General features: G+C 41.3%; 1 protein-coding gene across 2 annotated transcripts in view; it reads left to right on the top strand.

The window, feature by feature from the left end:
- The window catches only part of arap2 (ArfGAP with RhoGAP domain, ankyrin repeat and PH domain 2), a 168931-nt gene that overhangs the window by 8384 nt on the left and 142100 nt on the right, over positions 1–18447 (top strand). For both annotated transcript variants that reach the window (XM_026162146.2, XM_080290822.1), the window contains exons 4-7: positions 6858–6934; positions 7254–7318; positions 8814–9179; positions 9953–10022. In XM_026162146.2, coding sequence (XP_026017931.2) covers positions 6858–6934; positions 7254–7318; positions 8814–9179; positions 9953–10022 — 578 coding nt within the window. The remainder of the gene's footprint in view (positions 1–6857; positions 6935–7253; positions 7319–8813; positions 9180–9952; positions 10023–18447) is intronic.

Consider the following 18447-nt stretch of genomic DNA (forward strand, 5'->3'; position numbering starts at 1 on the left):
TGAGATGATCTGAGCTTTGTGACGTGGTGTGTTATCCTGCTGGAAGCAGTCATCAGAAGATGGGTTCACTGTAGTCATAAAAGGATGGACATGGTCAGCAACAATACTCAGGTTGGGGTTTAAATGATGCTCATTTGGTACTAAGTGGCCGAAAATGTGACAAGAAAACATCGCGCACAACATTACACCACCAGCTGCCTGAGATGCTGATACAAGGCAGGATGGATTGATGCTTTTATGTGGTTTACACCAAATTCTGATACTACCATCTGAATGTCACAGCAGAAATCATGTGTTGATCTTGCTGTGTTGACCAAATACTAAAACTAAGGACGTACTCTTTTTACTCTTTACGCTTTTTTATTATTATTTTTTGTTTCAACACTTGAATTAGTTTTAGCTAACTTTAATAACCTTGGTGTCAAACTACTGCACTTGTTTCATTTTGATGGTGATTGATAAATAAATAATCCTCAGTGTCTTATGGTACAAAGACAACTCCGTTTAGTCGTCTTTTTTGTGTTTTCATCGCCTTCGCTTCAGCGTATATATCTCTTGAACGCCTTGATGGAACTTCTTTAAAGTTGGCACACACATTCACTTGGATGCGAGGGCTTTTCATTTGAAGTGATTACTTGAAGTGCTGAGTTTGTATTGTGGCGAGTAGGCGTGAGTTATTCTGTGCTGGCAAAAAAATAGAAGAAAAAAGGAAGCGCTGCGTGGCTCTGATGGCTGAGCTGACAGGTGTTCTTCAGTTGGGCAGGTAGAAGTACAAAGAACAAAATTCAGGAAAACTAGATGCTGTGTGGTTCATGTGTAACTATAGAAAACTACTGAGGCACTCTGTCTTTGTGTAAAACGATACTTTAAGTTTATTTTCCAAGCAAATTGGCAAGAAAGAAGCAGACTAACACATATCCTCTGAGTTTTCATCGGGATCTGTGTTGATTCAGTGATGCCGAGAGGTTTTTTTGCTTTATTTACCTTCACATTAGATTAGCGATGCTGGTGACCGTCGCCGTGTTGGTAATGCTCTGGTCGCGCAGACAAACCAAAGCAATCGCCCTTATCAGATTAAAAGCATAATGCAGTAGCTTGACCAGACGTAAACACGACTAACTGTACTCATCAGACGATAGCAGATAAAAGCATGCTTGTAATACACTGATGCTGCAGATAAAATCACATCTGCTTCGAACAGTTAGCATGCTTACCGTGATGCAGTTTAAATGCTAATTTGCTGATGTACAACTGGTGTAATGCATGAATGGAAATCTATGAAATTTTTATGTAACTTATCAGAGATGCTGACGATTAAAAAAATGCACACAAGAAAGCTTGATGTGTAAAATGAAGATGAGTATGCACACTAGCTGCTATTTCTAAGTCAGCTATCAAGTTTGAGCAAAGGTGCGTTGTTCATTATGCAGCCTCCTTTGAGCTGTACTGAATCAGCTTGAGGACGACAGTCAGCTGGGTTTGATCTCATTAAAGGCTTGTTCAAGGAAATTAACTTGCAGGCTGTGACTTAAGTTTACACCAGAGGATTGCTCACCAGTGTGATGGTGGGACAACAGCATCAGAGCAGAGAGTGTCAAAAGTCAAATTGTTATTCTAAGTAGAGAGGGGCTCTCCAAGTGTGACACCATTGTTGCACTGAAGGTTTCCAAAAACACTCTGCACAAACTGCATCAGTTGTATCAGGCAGACCAAATGTGAGATCGTGCTCTCGAAGGATCAGTACATTAGGCTTTGCTAGCTGAAAGATAAAGAATCATACAGAATTTGTTAAATACATAACGCCACACTCCAGCCTGCAGAAATCCTGGTAAACACTAGGCTGTCTAGCAGAGGTCTCAGAGGATGAGTGGCGGTCTGTAAACCACTTCTTAGGGCTGGGAGGGGAGGGAGGGAACGAGGCCAAACTCTGGGGGTGGGATAAGACACGCCAGCTTTTCGCAGAGGATGAAAAGTTCCTGTTTACTGAGAATCCGTGTTTGGGATTTGTGGCACTAACAGAAGAGTGTATGAATTTTCCTTTGTACAAAACTGTGAGATTGGGCTGTCACAGTGTGAACCTGCTGACTCGCAATATGAAGACTGCAGTTTCTGTGTGTTCAACCGTAAATGAGAACAATGTCTTGAAGTGTAATTAAAAGCTACGTTGTGACACCTGCAAAATGCTGTCCTTTAAATTAAAATCTTTACTTATAAACACAGTTAAACCGTCTTGCACTGCAGCAGAAGAGGAAATGAATCATGCAATTTACAAGCTGATTCTCAAAATTAAAATATGCATTTCGAAAGCCACAATTTCTCAGTTTCAGCAAGTGGAAGCCACATTTCATTAAAGTAAAACTAGTATTATTGCGTTTTACTTTAAATTAAATTTAGGAGTTTTTTCCATAAATTTAATATGAGAATTTTCATGTAGTTTTTCCTAAATATATAATTTAAGAATGTGTATTTTTAATTCATCCAGAAAACCTGTATTATTTATGTGTATTTGTCATTTATAACAAGTCAAACAGGGAAACAGCTGACCTGCTAGACAAACAACCAAAACTACAAAGGTTAATACCCTGTACTGAAACAGTGGCCACATTGATGCACTACTGTAAGTGCTGGACATGTATATGCATCCATTTGCCTCCAGAACCTGCTTTGTGGCACAGACTCAACAGGGTGCTAGAAACATTTCTCTGAGATTTTGGTTCATGCTACCCTGATAGTGTCACACAGTTGCCACAGATTTGTCAGCTACACATCCATGATGGGAATATCCCGTTCCACCACATCCCAAAGGTGCTCTATTGGATTGAGAACTGGCTGTTCTCAAATGGCCTCCACTCACTGATTGAGTGATGGTCACTGTCAAGAGATGATTTGAACTTTGAGACATAGCGTGTAATGCTACTGGAAACAGCCATTGGAAGATGGGTACCCTCCAATCAGCAGCAATACTCAGGAGTTTAAGTTACTGTTGCCTTTCTGTTGGCTTGAAGCAGTCTGACTGTTCTTAACTTACCTTCCCCTAACAAGGCACTAGATACTTTCTCTATTTTGGACTATTCTCTGTAAACCCTCGAGTGAACATGGGTGATATAGCCTCAAGCTTATAGTTCAAGAAAACTCAGAATAACAGTGGTATTTACTTCTAAGTGTAAGTAAATAAAGGAGATTTTTCATCCTTTTCCATCAAGCTCCTGTCAATGATGGCACACTTCTTAATTTGACGTTTTAAACCTATTGAAACAAGGTGCCAACAGCAGCAACGTTATAGTACAGTGGTAATGACCCTGTTTTAGAAAACATTCTGTATATTTTGGATAGTAATTTGGGGGTTTTAAGAGTAAGAAATTGAACCACACTTGGTGGTGTTTGTAGTTCAACTTGACCCGGTTTAAATTTCTTTTTTACTATGGATTTAATTTGTTGATATTCTAAAAATCTTTTGTTGTTGATCCCATATTGTGTAACTAGTCCGTCAAATGAAATAAATTCTGTTCCTTCTAGTATATGTTCTAAATATTTGATTCCTTTACCACTCCAATCTGAAAAGTTTATCATATCATTGTTTTGTAATATGTCAGGGTTGTTCCAGATAGGTGTACGTTTGCATGGGATTAATGAAGACTCCATCAATTTTAGAAACTCCCACCATGCTGTCAGAGAAGAGCTGATGTTGATGCTTTTAAAGCATTCATGTCGTTGGATGTTTGAGCTGATAAATGGTAGATCTGAAAAAAAAAAAAAAAAACAGTGGTAATGACCCAGCATAAGTTAGACATAAGCACAAAAGCAGCCTAGGCAGATTTTAATTTAGTGTAAGAATATCTAAAGTAAGTTGGCATAGTAATTCATTAGCAGCTGCACAACATTTTCACATAATGAAACATAAATATGTTTTCTGCCTGGGATGTTGAGCCTTGGGTCAAGTTTTTTGACCAGCTGCTTAAAGACCATTTGCGCTTTCTGTCATATGGCGTGCAGCTAGCAAGGTTATGTGATTGGATTACATTTGGGTCGCACATCAGCTGCATCACCAGTATCTCCTCCTTCACAGCCCGGATTTACTCGACTGTGTGCCTTTACCTCAAGTAGTGAAACGTGTTAGTTGTTTCAAAGCAAAAGCGGTTTTCTTTCATATTTTGAAGAGTATTGTGCTTTGTCGTAAGATACAGTGTTGCCAACTCCTCAGTAAGGAAAATCGCTATTAGTTGTCCTAAAAGTCGCTAGAAGTCGCTAAATGACGTCATCGCCTAATTTGCATAATTGGTCATGCTAATCTAATTATAACCTATGTTGTTGGAGAGAGAAATAACATCGTGGAAGAGACATAAAGTGAGTAAAAAACGTCCTTAATGCATTTAGAGTTTATTTAGAACTACAAATTAAATTTCTTTTAGCAATTATTGTTTTTTTTTTGTCACAATTCCAACCCTGCTCCTTTACCCGGGCTTGGACCGGCAAAAGTGACCCGAAATTGGCACTCTGGTGGAGTTACTTTGTGTGTGTGTGTGTGTGTTTATAAGTAGTTTTAAACCTTGTGATCCACAAAACAGCATAAGAGTTGTTGTGGCTATTTTTGTTGAATGTTTATAAAATGCAATTTGTATTCATTTTTGTTTTTTCTTTAAAGGTGTAAGAATATACTGACCTAGTTTTGTTATGTAAATTAGTAATTAATTTTATTGGAGAAGCTTTTGGAAAGTGATTGGTTTATTAGCTTATGGACCCTCCAATTAATCAAGAGATTAAGAGCACCCTGGATGGGTGTGGTAAAGAGGTTTTTTGTTTTTTGTTTGCCAAATGTCAGATGGGAAGACGGGAGGGTTAGAAAATGATTTTTTGACCACTTTTGTAGTTGTTAAAGCAAATTAAGTTAACTTTAGTTTAATTTTAAGTTTTAAGAACAAACGTTCTAAAACAAACCTCCCGTTGCCACCCACGGCCTTTCCTTGGACTTTTTTGGTGTTTGGAACGTAAAAGGCCACGACAAGAGTAAAAGAAGAACTGACTGGGTTACAGCACCCGCTGCTTGTTGAGAGTAAAAGCGATACGGGCTTTCACGTCTTTTTTTAGCGACAAGGGGTCTGAAAACTCGCTAAATATAGCGACAAAGTCGCTAAGTTGGCAACACTGGGAAGATATTCAAGTAGCTTCCTCTGTATATTTTTGGAGGCAGACACACCCACGCTTTTCTCATAAATGCCCACACTACGTAATGTAAATGCAATGTAAATGCATCGCAAAAATATTGCTATTTTATTTAAATTTACATTGGTATTATTGTGAATGATATGATATGGTACAGCGCAACACTAGATTCCCACCTTCAAAGTAGTGTAAATCACCTTGCTTCACTGTAGTTAGCTGTTTAGCACGCAGTTGAACAGCTGAAGTAACTCTAGCTAATAAGGTTAGCTAATATTGTTAGCTTGTTAGCATGCTAACATTTTCTAAACGGCACTAAATAAAGGCCTCTCTAGTTAATCTTATTGTAGATTACTTTGTAAATTAATCTTTTCTTGTACAGAATTAGAAATAAACTTTTACAGTAAAAAAAAAGATTTAAATGTTAGCTAGTAAAGCAGTGCTGTAGAGTTTCATGCTTTAAACACTGCTAACTTTAGGGAAGCAGTGCACCAAATAAACTGTTTGGTGACTAATTTGAATTCATGCAGTTTCAGTTCCGTGTCCTCCCTGCTCAGCAATGAGGTGTCACAAACAAGTAATAACAAAGTAACCCATAACACCCCAATGTAAAGACAGGAGAAACAAAATAATCTCCACGCTAACACCAAGCTGTTGGTTGCATCTAAATCGTTTCCCAGATTGCGACTTGACAGTCTGCTCATGAGCAGATAAAGAAGCAGAGAAACAAATGCAGAAGCTGGCAACCGATCCAGCGAGGGAAGAGTAGAGGGAATCAGACAGGAATTGAATACAGCGGCATCTGACGGCCCTCTGAGAGACCCATGAGTGGCCTGAAGGTCGGCTGATGGATGATGATTGATGGTCGCTATCTGCGCACCAAGCCTCTCTGTGGAGAAGGCGACTTTGTTGGAGTGGATTCTGTCATCAAGTAAATTGACCTCTTCATAAAGCTTACCGTGCCCTCTGTGTACTTCGGTAATGGGCTGCATTGTTTGGAAGTGTGTGTCTGTAAGGATTTCAAAAGTAGTACATTCATGTCCGTAGGAGTGCGAGTGTCTACGTATATGGCTGTAGATCCTTTTAATGTCTGTGTTTGTCTCGAGGCGTCTTTACATGTCCGAGGGTGTTTCAATCTTTGTACGCCACTGTCAGCGCGCATATCTGCTCCTCCACCCGTGTCTGTGTGTGTGTCCAGCCCTGTGGTGGCGTCTTCTGGCCCTCACAATCCTCAGGAGAGGGCGGCGTCATTTTTCACAGTGACAGGCAGCAGCCCACGCAGGGTGGCCCGGGGTCTCCAGACTAATAGCGTCTGGCCGGAGTCTCTACGCTCTTCTTCTTCATCTTTGCTTCCACCGACCACGGTCCCTGCAGGAGCCCAGACAGAGAAATGTCTTGGCAGCGAGGACCGCACTTTCATTTTGTGTGTTAGGATGAGGGCCGAGGCAGAAACACAGGCATGCTGAAGCGAAATTTAATTGGTGTATTTGCTTGCACGGATCAATCGTTGACACGTTTGCTCAGATCAGTGAGTTAGTCTAATCAAAGGACACTATAACATCTGAGTGATTAAAAATTGAACTGGAACAATCCAGTTAAGCTTTCTACTTTCAAGCACCACGTTTAGGCTTTCACACTGTGTTTTGCAAGTGTCAGTGCCGTGACAAACCACCATCGTGTTGTCTCTGTGTCCTTTTTAGCTCCACTTCAAAGAACCCTGACGCCTATTGCTCCCTACGGTGAAATATTCCTGTTCAACACCCCCAAAAGTGCTCCGGTAAGACAGCGTACACTCCCACTACTGGACAGTGAGTAGCAGCTCGCCAAAGAGGAACAGACATTTCTCAGATCTTCGACGCTATCTTCGGTGTTTCGGCTGCAGTCCGCACACTCAACTTCCCTCTCAGTGTTAATGCTGTCACTGTAGACACACAGAGTGTAAAATGTGCTCGTTTCAGCTTGCCCCCTGAGGTTAATAGAAATGTCACCTCGCTGCTAAAGTTAACATAGTTTAGTGCACCGAGACAATAACTGTGTCTGACTGAAAGATGGACACCTCCTTTTCATCTGATGCTAATCTCTGCTGTGTTCTCTAGGACCAAGGTGCTAAAGAAGAGCCCCACAAGGGTTTAAAGGACAAGATAAAACGGAGGAAACAGAGGTATAGTATGCTCACGTAATGCTGCTCCAGCCCACTCTGGATATACACACAAAGAAATCCAGATATTTGAATGAAGACTGGGATTCATACACTGCAGATTTTGTTGTATAATGGCATGTAAAGTGCTGATAACAGTATGTGGCCACTTTGCGTGAGAAAAAATAACTATTGTGATTAGCTACACTAGAAATATTTAATATATATGTCCTTCCTCAGATTTGTGAGAATGGGCCTTCTTAAAGAGGCAGAACACCGAAATATCAATTTCTTTCTTCTTCTTTTCCTTCTTGCTGCCATCCTATTTAGGCTGCCTTAAGTTTGCAGGTATTGGCTGCAGAGATCTCTCTTCTCCTGAATGTAATGAAACCAGATTGCACTTGCCTTGTGCTGGTGAAAGTGCCCCTCCCAGGTTTTACTGCAGCAGTGTTTACAGAAAGCAATTTCATGTAGGAACCGTTTTCTTTATAGCCAAGCTACATTCACCAAGCAAACGAAGCATGCAGCCTAGCTAACTTTGCAGCTCAGTTCCGGAGAACACCATTATTCCAGTACTCCTGCTAGAAACACGTGCCTCTTGTCACACTTCAGTGCACGCTTCCCTCTGCCCAGTGACACGGTCGGTTCAATAGAAAGGAAACAGTTCCCACATGAAACTGCTCACTACTTGATTGTGTGTAAGTGAAGGCAGCCGTCTCTTTAGTGACGACAGAACCGAGGAACTCGTACAGTCTACATAGATAAATATAAATACTTCAGGAGGCAATTAGCCTAGCTTACTTTTGTGCTGTATGGTTTTTTCTTTTTCTTATGCTGATTCAAACAGTTTAAGAATCAGTTAGCTGAATGACATAAGCAAATAATTAACAAGTTAGTAATTCCTGTCAAAATCTGCTTCAAAACAACATTTTTGATGTCAATGAAATGAGGGTATTCCAAAAATGTCATGTCAGTCACATTGTTCTCAGATTAAGAAGCCCCGCCCACCCTCTATTCCAAACTTGGTTTTAGTAGATGAGCCAATCAGGAGAAAGTGAAGGCTTAACAAAAAGTAGCTGAACAATGGCTGCACCAAGGCCTCAGAATAATATAATTCAAAATTATTTTAAGCTGTAGATCATGAAAAGCTACTCTAATAGAGGCAACCATTCATCGCGGATGGCCGCCCCTTCCTAAGCCTGGTTCTGCTGAAGGTTTCATCATGTTAAAGGAGAGTTTTTCCTTCCCACGGTCGCCTGTGCTTGCTCACAGACAGTTATCTGATTGTTGGACTTTTCTTTGTATTATTGTAGAGTCTTTACCATAAAATATAAAGCACCTTGAGGCAGGTGTCATTGTGATTTGACCATAAATAAAACTGAACTGAACTGAAACCTGGAAATAAGCACAATTGGGTCCTTTTAGCAAATCAGCATTTTTCTCTTAACATGTGATGCATACACAAGGTAATTCCTGATTAACTGCTAATGCCATCTAACTATTGATGTCCTCTGTGCAGAAAAAAGACACCACTGAAGAAAGAGTCCAAAGAAAAAATGTCTCCACCAGCTCCAGCTATTCCAGACCCTTACGGGGACGACTACTCCACAGTGGACGAGTGTGCTGCCGTTTTGCCGCAGGCATGTGTGGACCAAAGTTTTTCCAAGACCCCTGACCCCGCTGCTGCTGTTGGTCCAGCTGCCTCCGGCTCTAATAATAAATCCTTGATCATGGTGAATTGTGACCTCTACTCACAAGCTGCAGACTCTGTGGGGGCTGCAGAGAAAAGTGGACTGCCTGATATTTCTCCATATGCATGCTTCTATGGAGTCCCCAAACGGCAGGTGCTCAAAGTGGGTTGGCTGGACAAGCTGTCACCTCAAGGGTAGGTTACACTGCTTCATACTAGTATTTAGAGGTAGCTCTACATGCATGAAGGTCAATTTTTCTGCAGCTCCACTCTGCCTGGAGGATATTTATATCCTCTTAAGATCAGTGCAGGTTTAGTGTATATACTGTTTTTTTACACCTCTGAATCCCAACATGCATCTCAAATGGCCAGAAAACTGTTCTCTAATAAATTTTGCACTCTCTGCTTCCCCGTGTGTCTTCTATCTCGGATGATTGCTTAGAACTGATAAATGGTATTGGATACAGAAGCAGATCTATCTTTAATGCAAGGCACTATCGAAAGGAAAGAAAAAAGAAGATGGGAGATAACTTCGTAGCATTGAGATGCACGATATGTCTTATTTCAGTTCGTTCAGCTTTCCTGTCAAAAACTACATTTTCTTTTCCCCGTGTCTCCCTCGGTGCTGCACGTTCCACTGTTGCTTGAAGCCACAGCTATCAGTCATTTGCTTCCTTTTTATATTCTCCTTCCTCACCTGATTAGCATAACTTTGGCAAACTGCCCTTGGGCTGTTGAATATTCAAATTGGAAGTGGCCATTTGTTTTGATTATGCTAATTGACAGCTGTTGAAACAACTCTTGACATTAATGAAACAATGACACTCTTGATGAAATATGAGTACCTGTACAGAGCGGATCACTGACTCGCTGTCCTGAGATTTGGGGATTTCGCTTGATTTCTTTTTTTGGTTAATTACTTTGTGAGTGTATCAAACACATTTCTGCTTCTCTTTTTTTGTGTGCAGAAAATGTGTTTTTCAGAGGAGGTGGGTGAGATTTGATGGTGAGAGTTTGACCTACTACAACAACGACAAGGTAGGTAATGGGGGGAAATACGGCCTTAAACGTCTTGCTTTGCCAAACTTTTGTCTTCCTTGTGTCCTGCTGACACATCCTCCACTGTCACACTGGCAAAGTCTGCTTCATTCCTCTGTGCTGCGAGCAGCTGAGCCAAGTTCCTAAGTGTTCCCTTCGTTCTCTCATTGTCATCATTATTAGCTTGGCAGAGTAAAGAATGGGGGCAAGGACAGAGCGACATTACACCACGCATGATGGACCAGCACTCTCTGTGCCCACCCAGCCATACAGTAAAGTACATTGATGTTGGCACCTGACCAGTTCTCTGGGAAAGAAAGATGGAGAGGGAAAGCCTTCCTCAGCATTTCTCTGTCCCTTTCTCTTCTCTCTCTCTCTCTCTCTCTCTCTCTCTCTCTCTCTCTCTCTCTCTCTCTCTCTCTCTTTCGTTTTATTCTCCCTACATCTTAAATTTCGCTTAGTATTGCCTAACTCATCTTCAGACGAAGAGAGAACTGCGTCAGGGTTGGGTGAGAGTTGTAAAAGATACTACAGAGGCTGCCAACATACATGCAAGCACTGGTTTTCTTCAGCATTCAGTCACTTAAAACATTGACTGAATGCTGAATCATTTAATAGTTTTGATAAAATGCAACAGTGAATCAAACAATTTTTCCATCGACCTCCAATAATTTCTAAATGATACAAGTTCTGTGAACTGGCAGACTGAAGACCGTATTTATTGTCGCCGTTATGCTACATCTGTGAGGTAAGCAGGCTTGTCAATGGGTAGTGATGTGTCATATCTATGTCAGAACCATTTCCATCTTACCTTTTTTAGGAAATACAAAGAGATTTTCAAAGTAAGACATGTCTGAATTTAGATTAAGTAAAGAGTTAAACAAAATGTGGAAATATGACCGAGCTATAGATGGTAATGGTTAAAACAATTTTGAGTTTGAGAGAAGCTTAATTATAGTAGTACTGAAATCACGTCAGTTCCAAATTGGAATCTAATCAACCGAAACCCATTTATTATTCCACATATAACTTTCTTACTTTGTGTTGGGGTGTGTAACCTTGATGTGTCCTCAGCCACTCAATACAATATTGAAAAGTCTAAAGCACGGGTTGTGGAGTGCCACATCAATGAGCTGAACTTAGTTATGCGCAATATTAATTTTAACTCCTTCAAAGCTTATTGATGCGGCCCTCCACAACAGTCCCAGTTTCTCATGTGTCCCCTTGGGAAACTTGATTGCCTACCTCTGGTCTAGAGGATAAATCAGAAGAGAAAACAACAAATGTATTTAAAACATAAAAACAGTATCAGTTTTTTCATTCGAGGGGTTGCAAAGCGGCTTTCAGACATCCAGCAACTGTAAGCAAGGTAGAGAAGCTTAAATGTCATGCTCTGTATTGAAGTTTCAAATACACATAGAAGCGTATTGGGTGATGTGGAAATGCATTGAAATGAGCTGATCTGCAATGCTTTAAATAAGCTTGAATTTTGTAACAATGCTAGAATTTTAAGCTCGATACTGATACTCAGTGTGTTGTGTGCTGTTTTTGATGTCATAAGGGAAATAAATGACACAAAAAAATCAAGACAAATTCCACAAAAATATTGTTTTATTATTAGCCATAGCTGCTAACTTTTAATGCTAATTTAGTTGACAGTTAATGTTGGCTTTGAGTAATAGCTAATAATTTAACAGCTAACATTAATGTGTTTGTTTACTAGATCAATATTTATGATAGCTGCTTTAAAGTTGTTAAAATGGGAGCTTTAGTGACTTCCAAATTCATCATAAAATGTTGTTTAGTTTTCTGAATATCCACTGCTGTTCATGTGTTCAGCTTCTAGTGGAGGGAGGGGCCGTGTGCCTGTCTGTCTACAGCGGTGCTGTGTGAAGTTCTGAGCCAACTGTTTATTAATCTGAGAAGTGATTTCCCGAACTAAGTGTGAACTTAAAAAAGGGAAGTATTCCTACATAAAGCTAAAACTGTTCGCTATCAAAGTATAACATCCTCCCAAATCTCTATGCAAAATCTACATGCTCGCTTGTACCACAGTCAAGAAACTGTTATTGAGATTAAATATTTTCTGCATTCAGAAATTTTTTTTGTTGCAGTACATTGGATATGATTAAACACACACATCAGTTTGGGAACCTGGGAGCTGACTGATAGTGGAGCCTGATGGGAAACGCAAACATTAAATCATGTATAGAAGGAGTTGTTGGATACATGGTTAGAGTATGTGGAATTTAGCACAGTCAAACTTTTTATTATGCAAGTCTTTTAGTTTCAAGTCTGACATAATGTGCTTTGCCATTATGCTCTCACTAATGACCACTGGATGTGTTTTGCAGTAGGAACAAACACATTTACTGCGTGTGTGTGGATGTGTGTTTGAGCAGTGACCCCATATCCCCCTCCTAGGGCCAACTTGTTTTCGCTGCAGCAGCATTGCACAACATCACAATCAATGATGTGGGACCTGTCTGATGCCTGCTCGTTAATCACTTACTAATTATAGCTCTCCATGCTCTCTCGCTCCCTTTGCCTCTCTCTCTCTTTTTCCCCTCGTTTTCCCATTCCAATGCATATGTCGCTTTATTTATCAGGACACGCTCCATCAACAGCAGGGCGGGAATCGGCAGGGAGGCCAACGAGTCAGCACTTTATACTCTGTGTCACTGTCGGTGCAGGGATGACAGTCTCTGGAAAGATGAAAGTTTGCTTTAATGTGTGTGTGTGTGTGTGTGTGTGTGTGTGTGTGTGTGTGTGTGTGTGTGTGTGTGTGAGCGAGCATTGTTGTTTAGACTTTTAAAAGTATAAAAAGACTTCTAAAGCCCTGCCAGTGTGACTCTCCCCTGTGAGACAGTAGAGGACTTCATCATGTTTTGGGTGAATGGAAAGGTTGAGTACAATGTCTCTGTCATCCTTGCTTTGTGCGGCCAGCTGAGGCTGCACCACCCAGCATACCACCCACTGCCACCTCCAGAGGGTTAGCGCGGGGGTAGAAGAACATTAAAAGGAAGTCTCTCAGCACTGGTTTATGTCAGAAACTGAACTATGAGTTGGTGGCTTTCTTTCCCTCGCTGTGCTGAGACGTGTATTCTTGTGACTACAAAAAAAAAATGCTGTACTCCTCAAGCTACATAACCTTTTTGTTGTCTTCCTGATGTGGGGGTTCACAGCTCATCTCAGAGGAGTTGTACTCATTACAAGATTATGCCAGTCAGAGAGATCTGAGGCAAGAGTAAATACAAGAACAAAAATAAGCAATTTTGAGAACTATTTTCAAAGGAAAGCGATTTAAGCATGCTAGGCACCAGTTAGCGATCATTTGCAGGCTAAATTAACCTATAAACATTAAGTTAAAGCAAGAAATAAAGTTAAGCTAGACTTGGTTTACATTGAATTTTTAGGCTCATATTAGTCAGTGAAATTGTGTCTAATTAGGTAAAACTTAATATACAGCAATATAGTCAGTAGCTTAGTGATGCTAACAGTGCTAACATGTTTACCGTGCTAATCAAATATTGACTAGATTATGTGAGATTATGCTAATTAAACAAGCTGAAACATTACATTCTTTCTATTATGAATTAAACATGTCCTTCATGAGCAGTAAAAAGTGTTTGAATACTACTAGTATTTTGTGGTGGTTAATTGCAGCTAATGCTACAAAGCTACACTGCTAACTGACCAAGTATCTCACTGGTCTCCAGGCCTGTGTCACGCAAGCCTAGATGCCAGTTGACAATACTCTGGCAACTACCGGTTGTTTGGGGGGGAAATAATGTGTATTTCCCTACGAGTTGGTGAATGAATGCTTGGTGCTCGGTGAAATTGCTCACAAAGTGGAAAACGTTGCAGCTGCAGCAGTTGCTCATCGGTTACGTGGAGGAGCCAGCCTTCTTTGCAAACACACACTAACCACTAGCCAAGTGACAGTGAAACAGAAGTGTGAAACAAACTAGACACAGAGATAATTCACTTTCAAAGTAATGTTGACTGAAGCAGTAGAACACAACTTTTACTTTAAACAATCTCACTTACAGTTTGTCATATTTTTTTCACATTCTACTCACAATATTACCAAAGCAAGGAGGTTCAATCTGACCTAGCCATCACAAGCAGCCCCTTGCTAACTGGTTGGAGACTATACAGTTTTTGCTGATAAGTCTTTAGGCCTGTGTCTCTGAAGCCTTAGCAAATGATAATGTCTATAAAAGATTTAAACCTGGAGCATTGGGTAATGAAACAAAAAATATTATTTTATTGCATTTGTAACTGTGTGAGTCAAAGTTGCTTATAAAACCATCAGACAAATCTTCTTTCTTTAGTTTAAATGAAAACGGTTTGCCCTTTTGAGTCATATCTTAAAAGACACAAGCAAAAAACAGACTTCTGCAGTCTGCGCTGAGCTTCAGTTTGGACTCTTAGATCGAGTCAATACTGATATGAGTATGTTTTTCTTTCTTTATCACGTTCTGTCTCTAGCATTCGTACACAAAAACAAAAATGCCTACACGCTAAAACATTCCCATGCTTGTTCTCTTTGCCAAACTTTCCAACACCCCAAAATCTCTTTTTTTTGTAGCTGAAAACCCCCCTGGGATCTGTCAGCACCAGACAGAACTAATCGCACTTAATCTCAGTCGCAACTTGAAGGTCTCTGGCCACGATGATGTCATCATAGGGGTAACGGAGGTGGCGTGGGAGAGTAGCGAGATTCGCAGTCTCACTTCTCTCTCTGTGCAGCATTGTATCCAATCTGTCTGATCAATCACGCCTTTCGCCTGATTTCGTCAACAGTGGGATTGACTTGGGAGAAAGCTGCGGGCCTGAGATGTAGTCTCCGGGGTCCCTATATTGGTGTCGTGTGTGTGTGCGTGCATGAAGACAGTCCAAAGCCTTGCTTCGGGGTAGTGAGAGGAGGAAGTGGAGGAGGATGGCTGCGAGGGATGAAGAGATGAGAGGCTGGGGTGGGGGATGAAGCTGGATAGAAGGCCAAAGGGGAGATGAGGTTTTAGGACAGGGGATCAGTCTTTCAGTGTGTCTATCTGTCTGTCTGCGTGTTAGTCAGTCTGATGTGGAAAAGCTCCCTTGCAAGCCTGAAAGCTTCTCTACTTACTATCTCCAGTATCATCCTAAGATGCCTGCTCTGATGCTGAGTGTTTCCTTTTTTCACTGTGAGTGTGTGTGTGTGTGTGTATACATCCTTAAAATGGCTTTTATTTTGACTCCCAGGACCCTGATCAAGTGCCCTAATGCAGTCAAGTTCAATAATTATTAACATACCTTTAGCTGCTCCCATTAATTGCTTTTATGTTTTAACATGTTTATAGTGAAAGCGATCTATTACCTAAATTTCTAGATTTCCTCAGATCTTTCAAGTTTTTTTTTAATCATCTGTCAGCTTCATGTTTTTATTTTATGATCTGCAAAATAAGCGTTCTGATTCATTTTTCTCACTAGTTTTGTTTTTTAGTCTCAGCTCAGCAGGCAGTGAGCTCTAAGGAAAAAAAAAATCCAAACCCCAGTGTACACATCCTGCCCGGCACCACATGTCAGACAAAGTTGGTGATTAGCCGATGCCACTCGCTAACGTAGGGAAGCATTTGACAAATAAATAGCCTGATATTTTGCTCAGCGGTGGGTGATGGAGGACGCCGAGCGACTTAAATCCATCAAATGGACAAAAACACAGCCTGAAATAAATACCGTTAAACGGATTCTGTCTGTCAGCAGTAGGGAGACGGTGGTATTAGTGTTTGCTGTTTCTATTCACAGTCAGTTCTGCTGTCCCGGAGAGAAGGAGGGGAGGGAAAAACAGCGTAACCTCTAAACTAACACTTGGAAGGGAACCAGACTTTGGTTAAAAATGAGGATTATAATTCGACTCCATTAGGACTTTAAAGTCTAAATCTTTTATTCTGGTCTGATCCTCAGACAACAGATATGAGAGACATGAATGATCTCACAACTTCACTGTTCAGAGTTAGGCATAAATTATTCGGTTTTTACATGTTTAAAAAACAGAAAACACAGACACCATCGACTTCTAAATACTGCAGGCAGCTCGCTGATCGTGGATGCTTTTCCCGGGAGGTGCAATTTTTCCCTCCAGCCAGTTGGTGTCCTCATGCCTCCACTGAAAATCTGAGCGTTTGAGATGCCAGAACCTTAACTCCATGCTGGTGGTAAAACCTCCTCCATCCTTTTTCTTTTCCTTTTTTTTTTTTTAACCCTCCTCCCTGTTTTTTTTCTTTTCTTTTTTCTTTTTCTTCTCTCCACACGGCGCCTCTATTATTGTAGGCTTTAGCTCCATTGCTCTGCCTTAATTGTTTCCTGAAGTTTACCAGGTTGTTTTTGAAAAGAACAGAGAGTTATCCATGCAGGATAGGCAGTTCCACGCACAAAAAAGGAGAGGTAGTACCGACACCGCCCTGCAAAATGACATGGGGTGACAAACCCTATGGAGGACCAAATGAGAGGCCTTCCCTAGGGTTTGTATGGCTAAGAATGAGCAGCTGAAGTTGGAGTGGGGAGAGGTCATAGAGGAGGGGAGGTGAGTGTGGAGGAGATCTTTTGGCAGACTGAGGTGAGTCAGGTGTGTCGGCTATTGGAGAAAGAGTGATAGTTAGGCCTCATTGCTTCCTTGGCAGCCAGTCCTCTCGAGATCAGCCTCAAAAACCTTCACGTGCATGCGGGCGGGCAGCTGCCGCTCCGGCGCATGGCGTCATCTCAACGCCGACCGCCGCTTCCCGTCACATCGCACGTCTCCGCTGACTCTGCTGGGAGAGTATTTACAGATGCACAACTCGCAATTAAACAAGTCTCTCCTGCGTGACCCCAAAACTGGAATTAAAACAATTAATTAACCCATGCCGGGGTATAATTATCCGTGCGCAGCCGCCGAGCTAATTCATCCACGCGCGCTCTTACTTTCTCCTTTCCTCACCTTCCTTTAACTTCTGGCTAAATTTAGAGAGAGAAAGAGGGAGATATTGGTGTGAAACTCCCGGGGAGAGGAACGCACACGGCTGCCTGTCGGTAATTAGGTTGAGCCACTTCTTGCCATTGTTAACATCCTGCTTTAATATGAGAAGGACCCCTTCTTGACCCTCTTAGGCGTCTTCATTTCTACATGATGTCTCTCTTTTTCCCACGCGCCTCCTCTCCTGTCTTTGTCCTCCCTCTTCTCTGTTTCTTTTTCTTTCTGATCATGGATTTATCCCTTCCCCTCTGTTTTTTTCCCTTCCCCTCCTTACCTCTTTTTTCTGATTGTATCACACAACGCTCTTACCATTTTCTTTCCCTTACTTCTCTCCTTGGCCTTTCACCCAAACCTAATTTATCTCTTTTTTTTTCCCCACCATCCATCCATCCCTCCCACTCAGCCCTACTCTCCTTAACTGACTGTGCCGGCTGGTATATTTTTGGCTGCGTGGTCTCTAGAAATAGGTTTTTGTGGATGGCAAGGTCACTGGTTTAATTAATAATGACAAGAGGGAGTCAAAAGTTCACATCCTTTTTTTTTTTTAAATTTCTCATTTTGTCTTCCCCACACCCTCTTCCCTCTTTCATCCATCCATCCATCCTTTCTTCCTTCGCTTACTCGGCACACTCTGCATGTGACTGTGGGATAGAAGCACGGTGAAGCACAGACACAAACTGTTACAGTTTATACACAGGAATCAAAATTCAGGTCAAGAAAACGGGAAAAGGAAAAAAGCTGTCATATGAAGTCATTTGTTGTTTCTGTGTTTTTTTTCCTCCTTACTTTGCAATGATAATGACATTATCAGCATGAATAATGCATTCTCGTGTCTGCCCCCCCCCCCTTTTTTTAACAGCCATGTCATTTTTCATGCCACTACAAAAGCATAATGTGCTGCCCCCCTCCCCCCACTTCCCTCTATTGCAGGAACGTTATAGTCTGAGATGTTCTTGGACATTTCTGTGTTATATTCTCACATCAGGTTCTGAATACTGATAGTGATGCCGTCTGTCCTTGATTCTTCAGTAGTCATAATATTAACTTTGGAGGTTTTTTCTCCTTTTTTGTCCATTCTATCTCGTTTCCCATTCATGATGACCCAGTACTGTAATTGCCATTGTCGAGGGAGACTGTAAAGAGGGTCACGAAGCCTCCAGTGCAACATCCTCCTTATTTGGATGCCTCCACTAGAGCTGCTGGGGAGGAGGGGGGGTAATGAAACAAAGCACACAACCAAGTCCCGCTTTACCTACTCACTTCCTGTGCTGAATCCCCAGTACACGTGTGCACGTCTCTTTTTAAATTTAAAAGTTTGTTTTCAGCTCGTAGATTTGTTTCACGAACTTCCAGATGACGTCTCGCCACGTGCGCTGGCGTTCTTTAATGTAGCGCAGTTCACTTTTTTTCGTTTGGACATAGTTTCCTGCT

This window comes from Astatotilapia calliptera, chromosome 3 (genome assembly GCF_964374335.1).
Source record: "Astatotilapia calliptera chromosome 3, fAstCal68.1, whole genome shotgun sequence".
NCBI lineage: Eukaryota > Metazoa > Chordata > Actinopteri > Cichliformes > Cichlidae > Astatotilapia > Astatotilapia calliptera.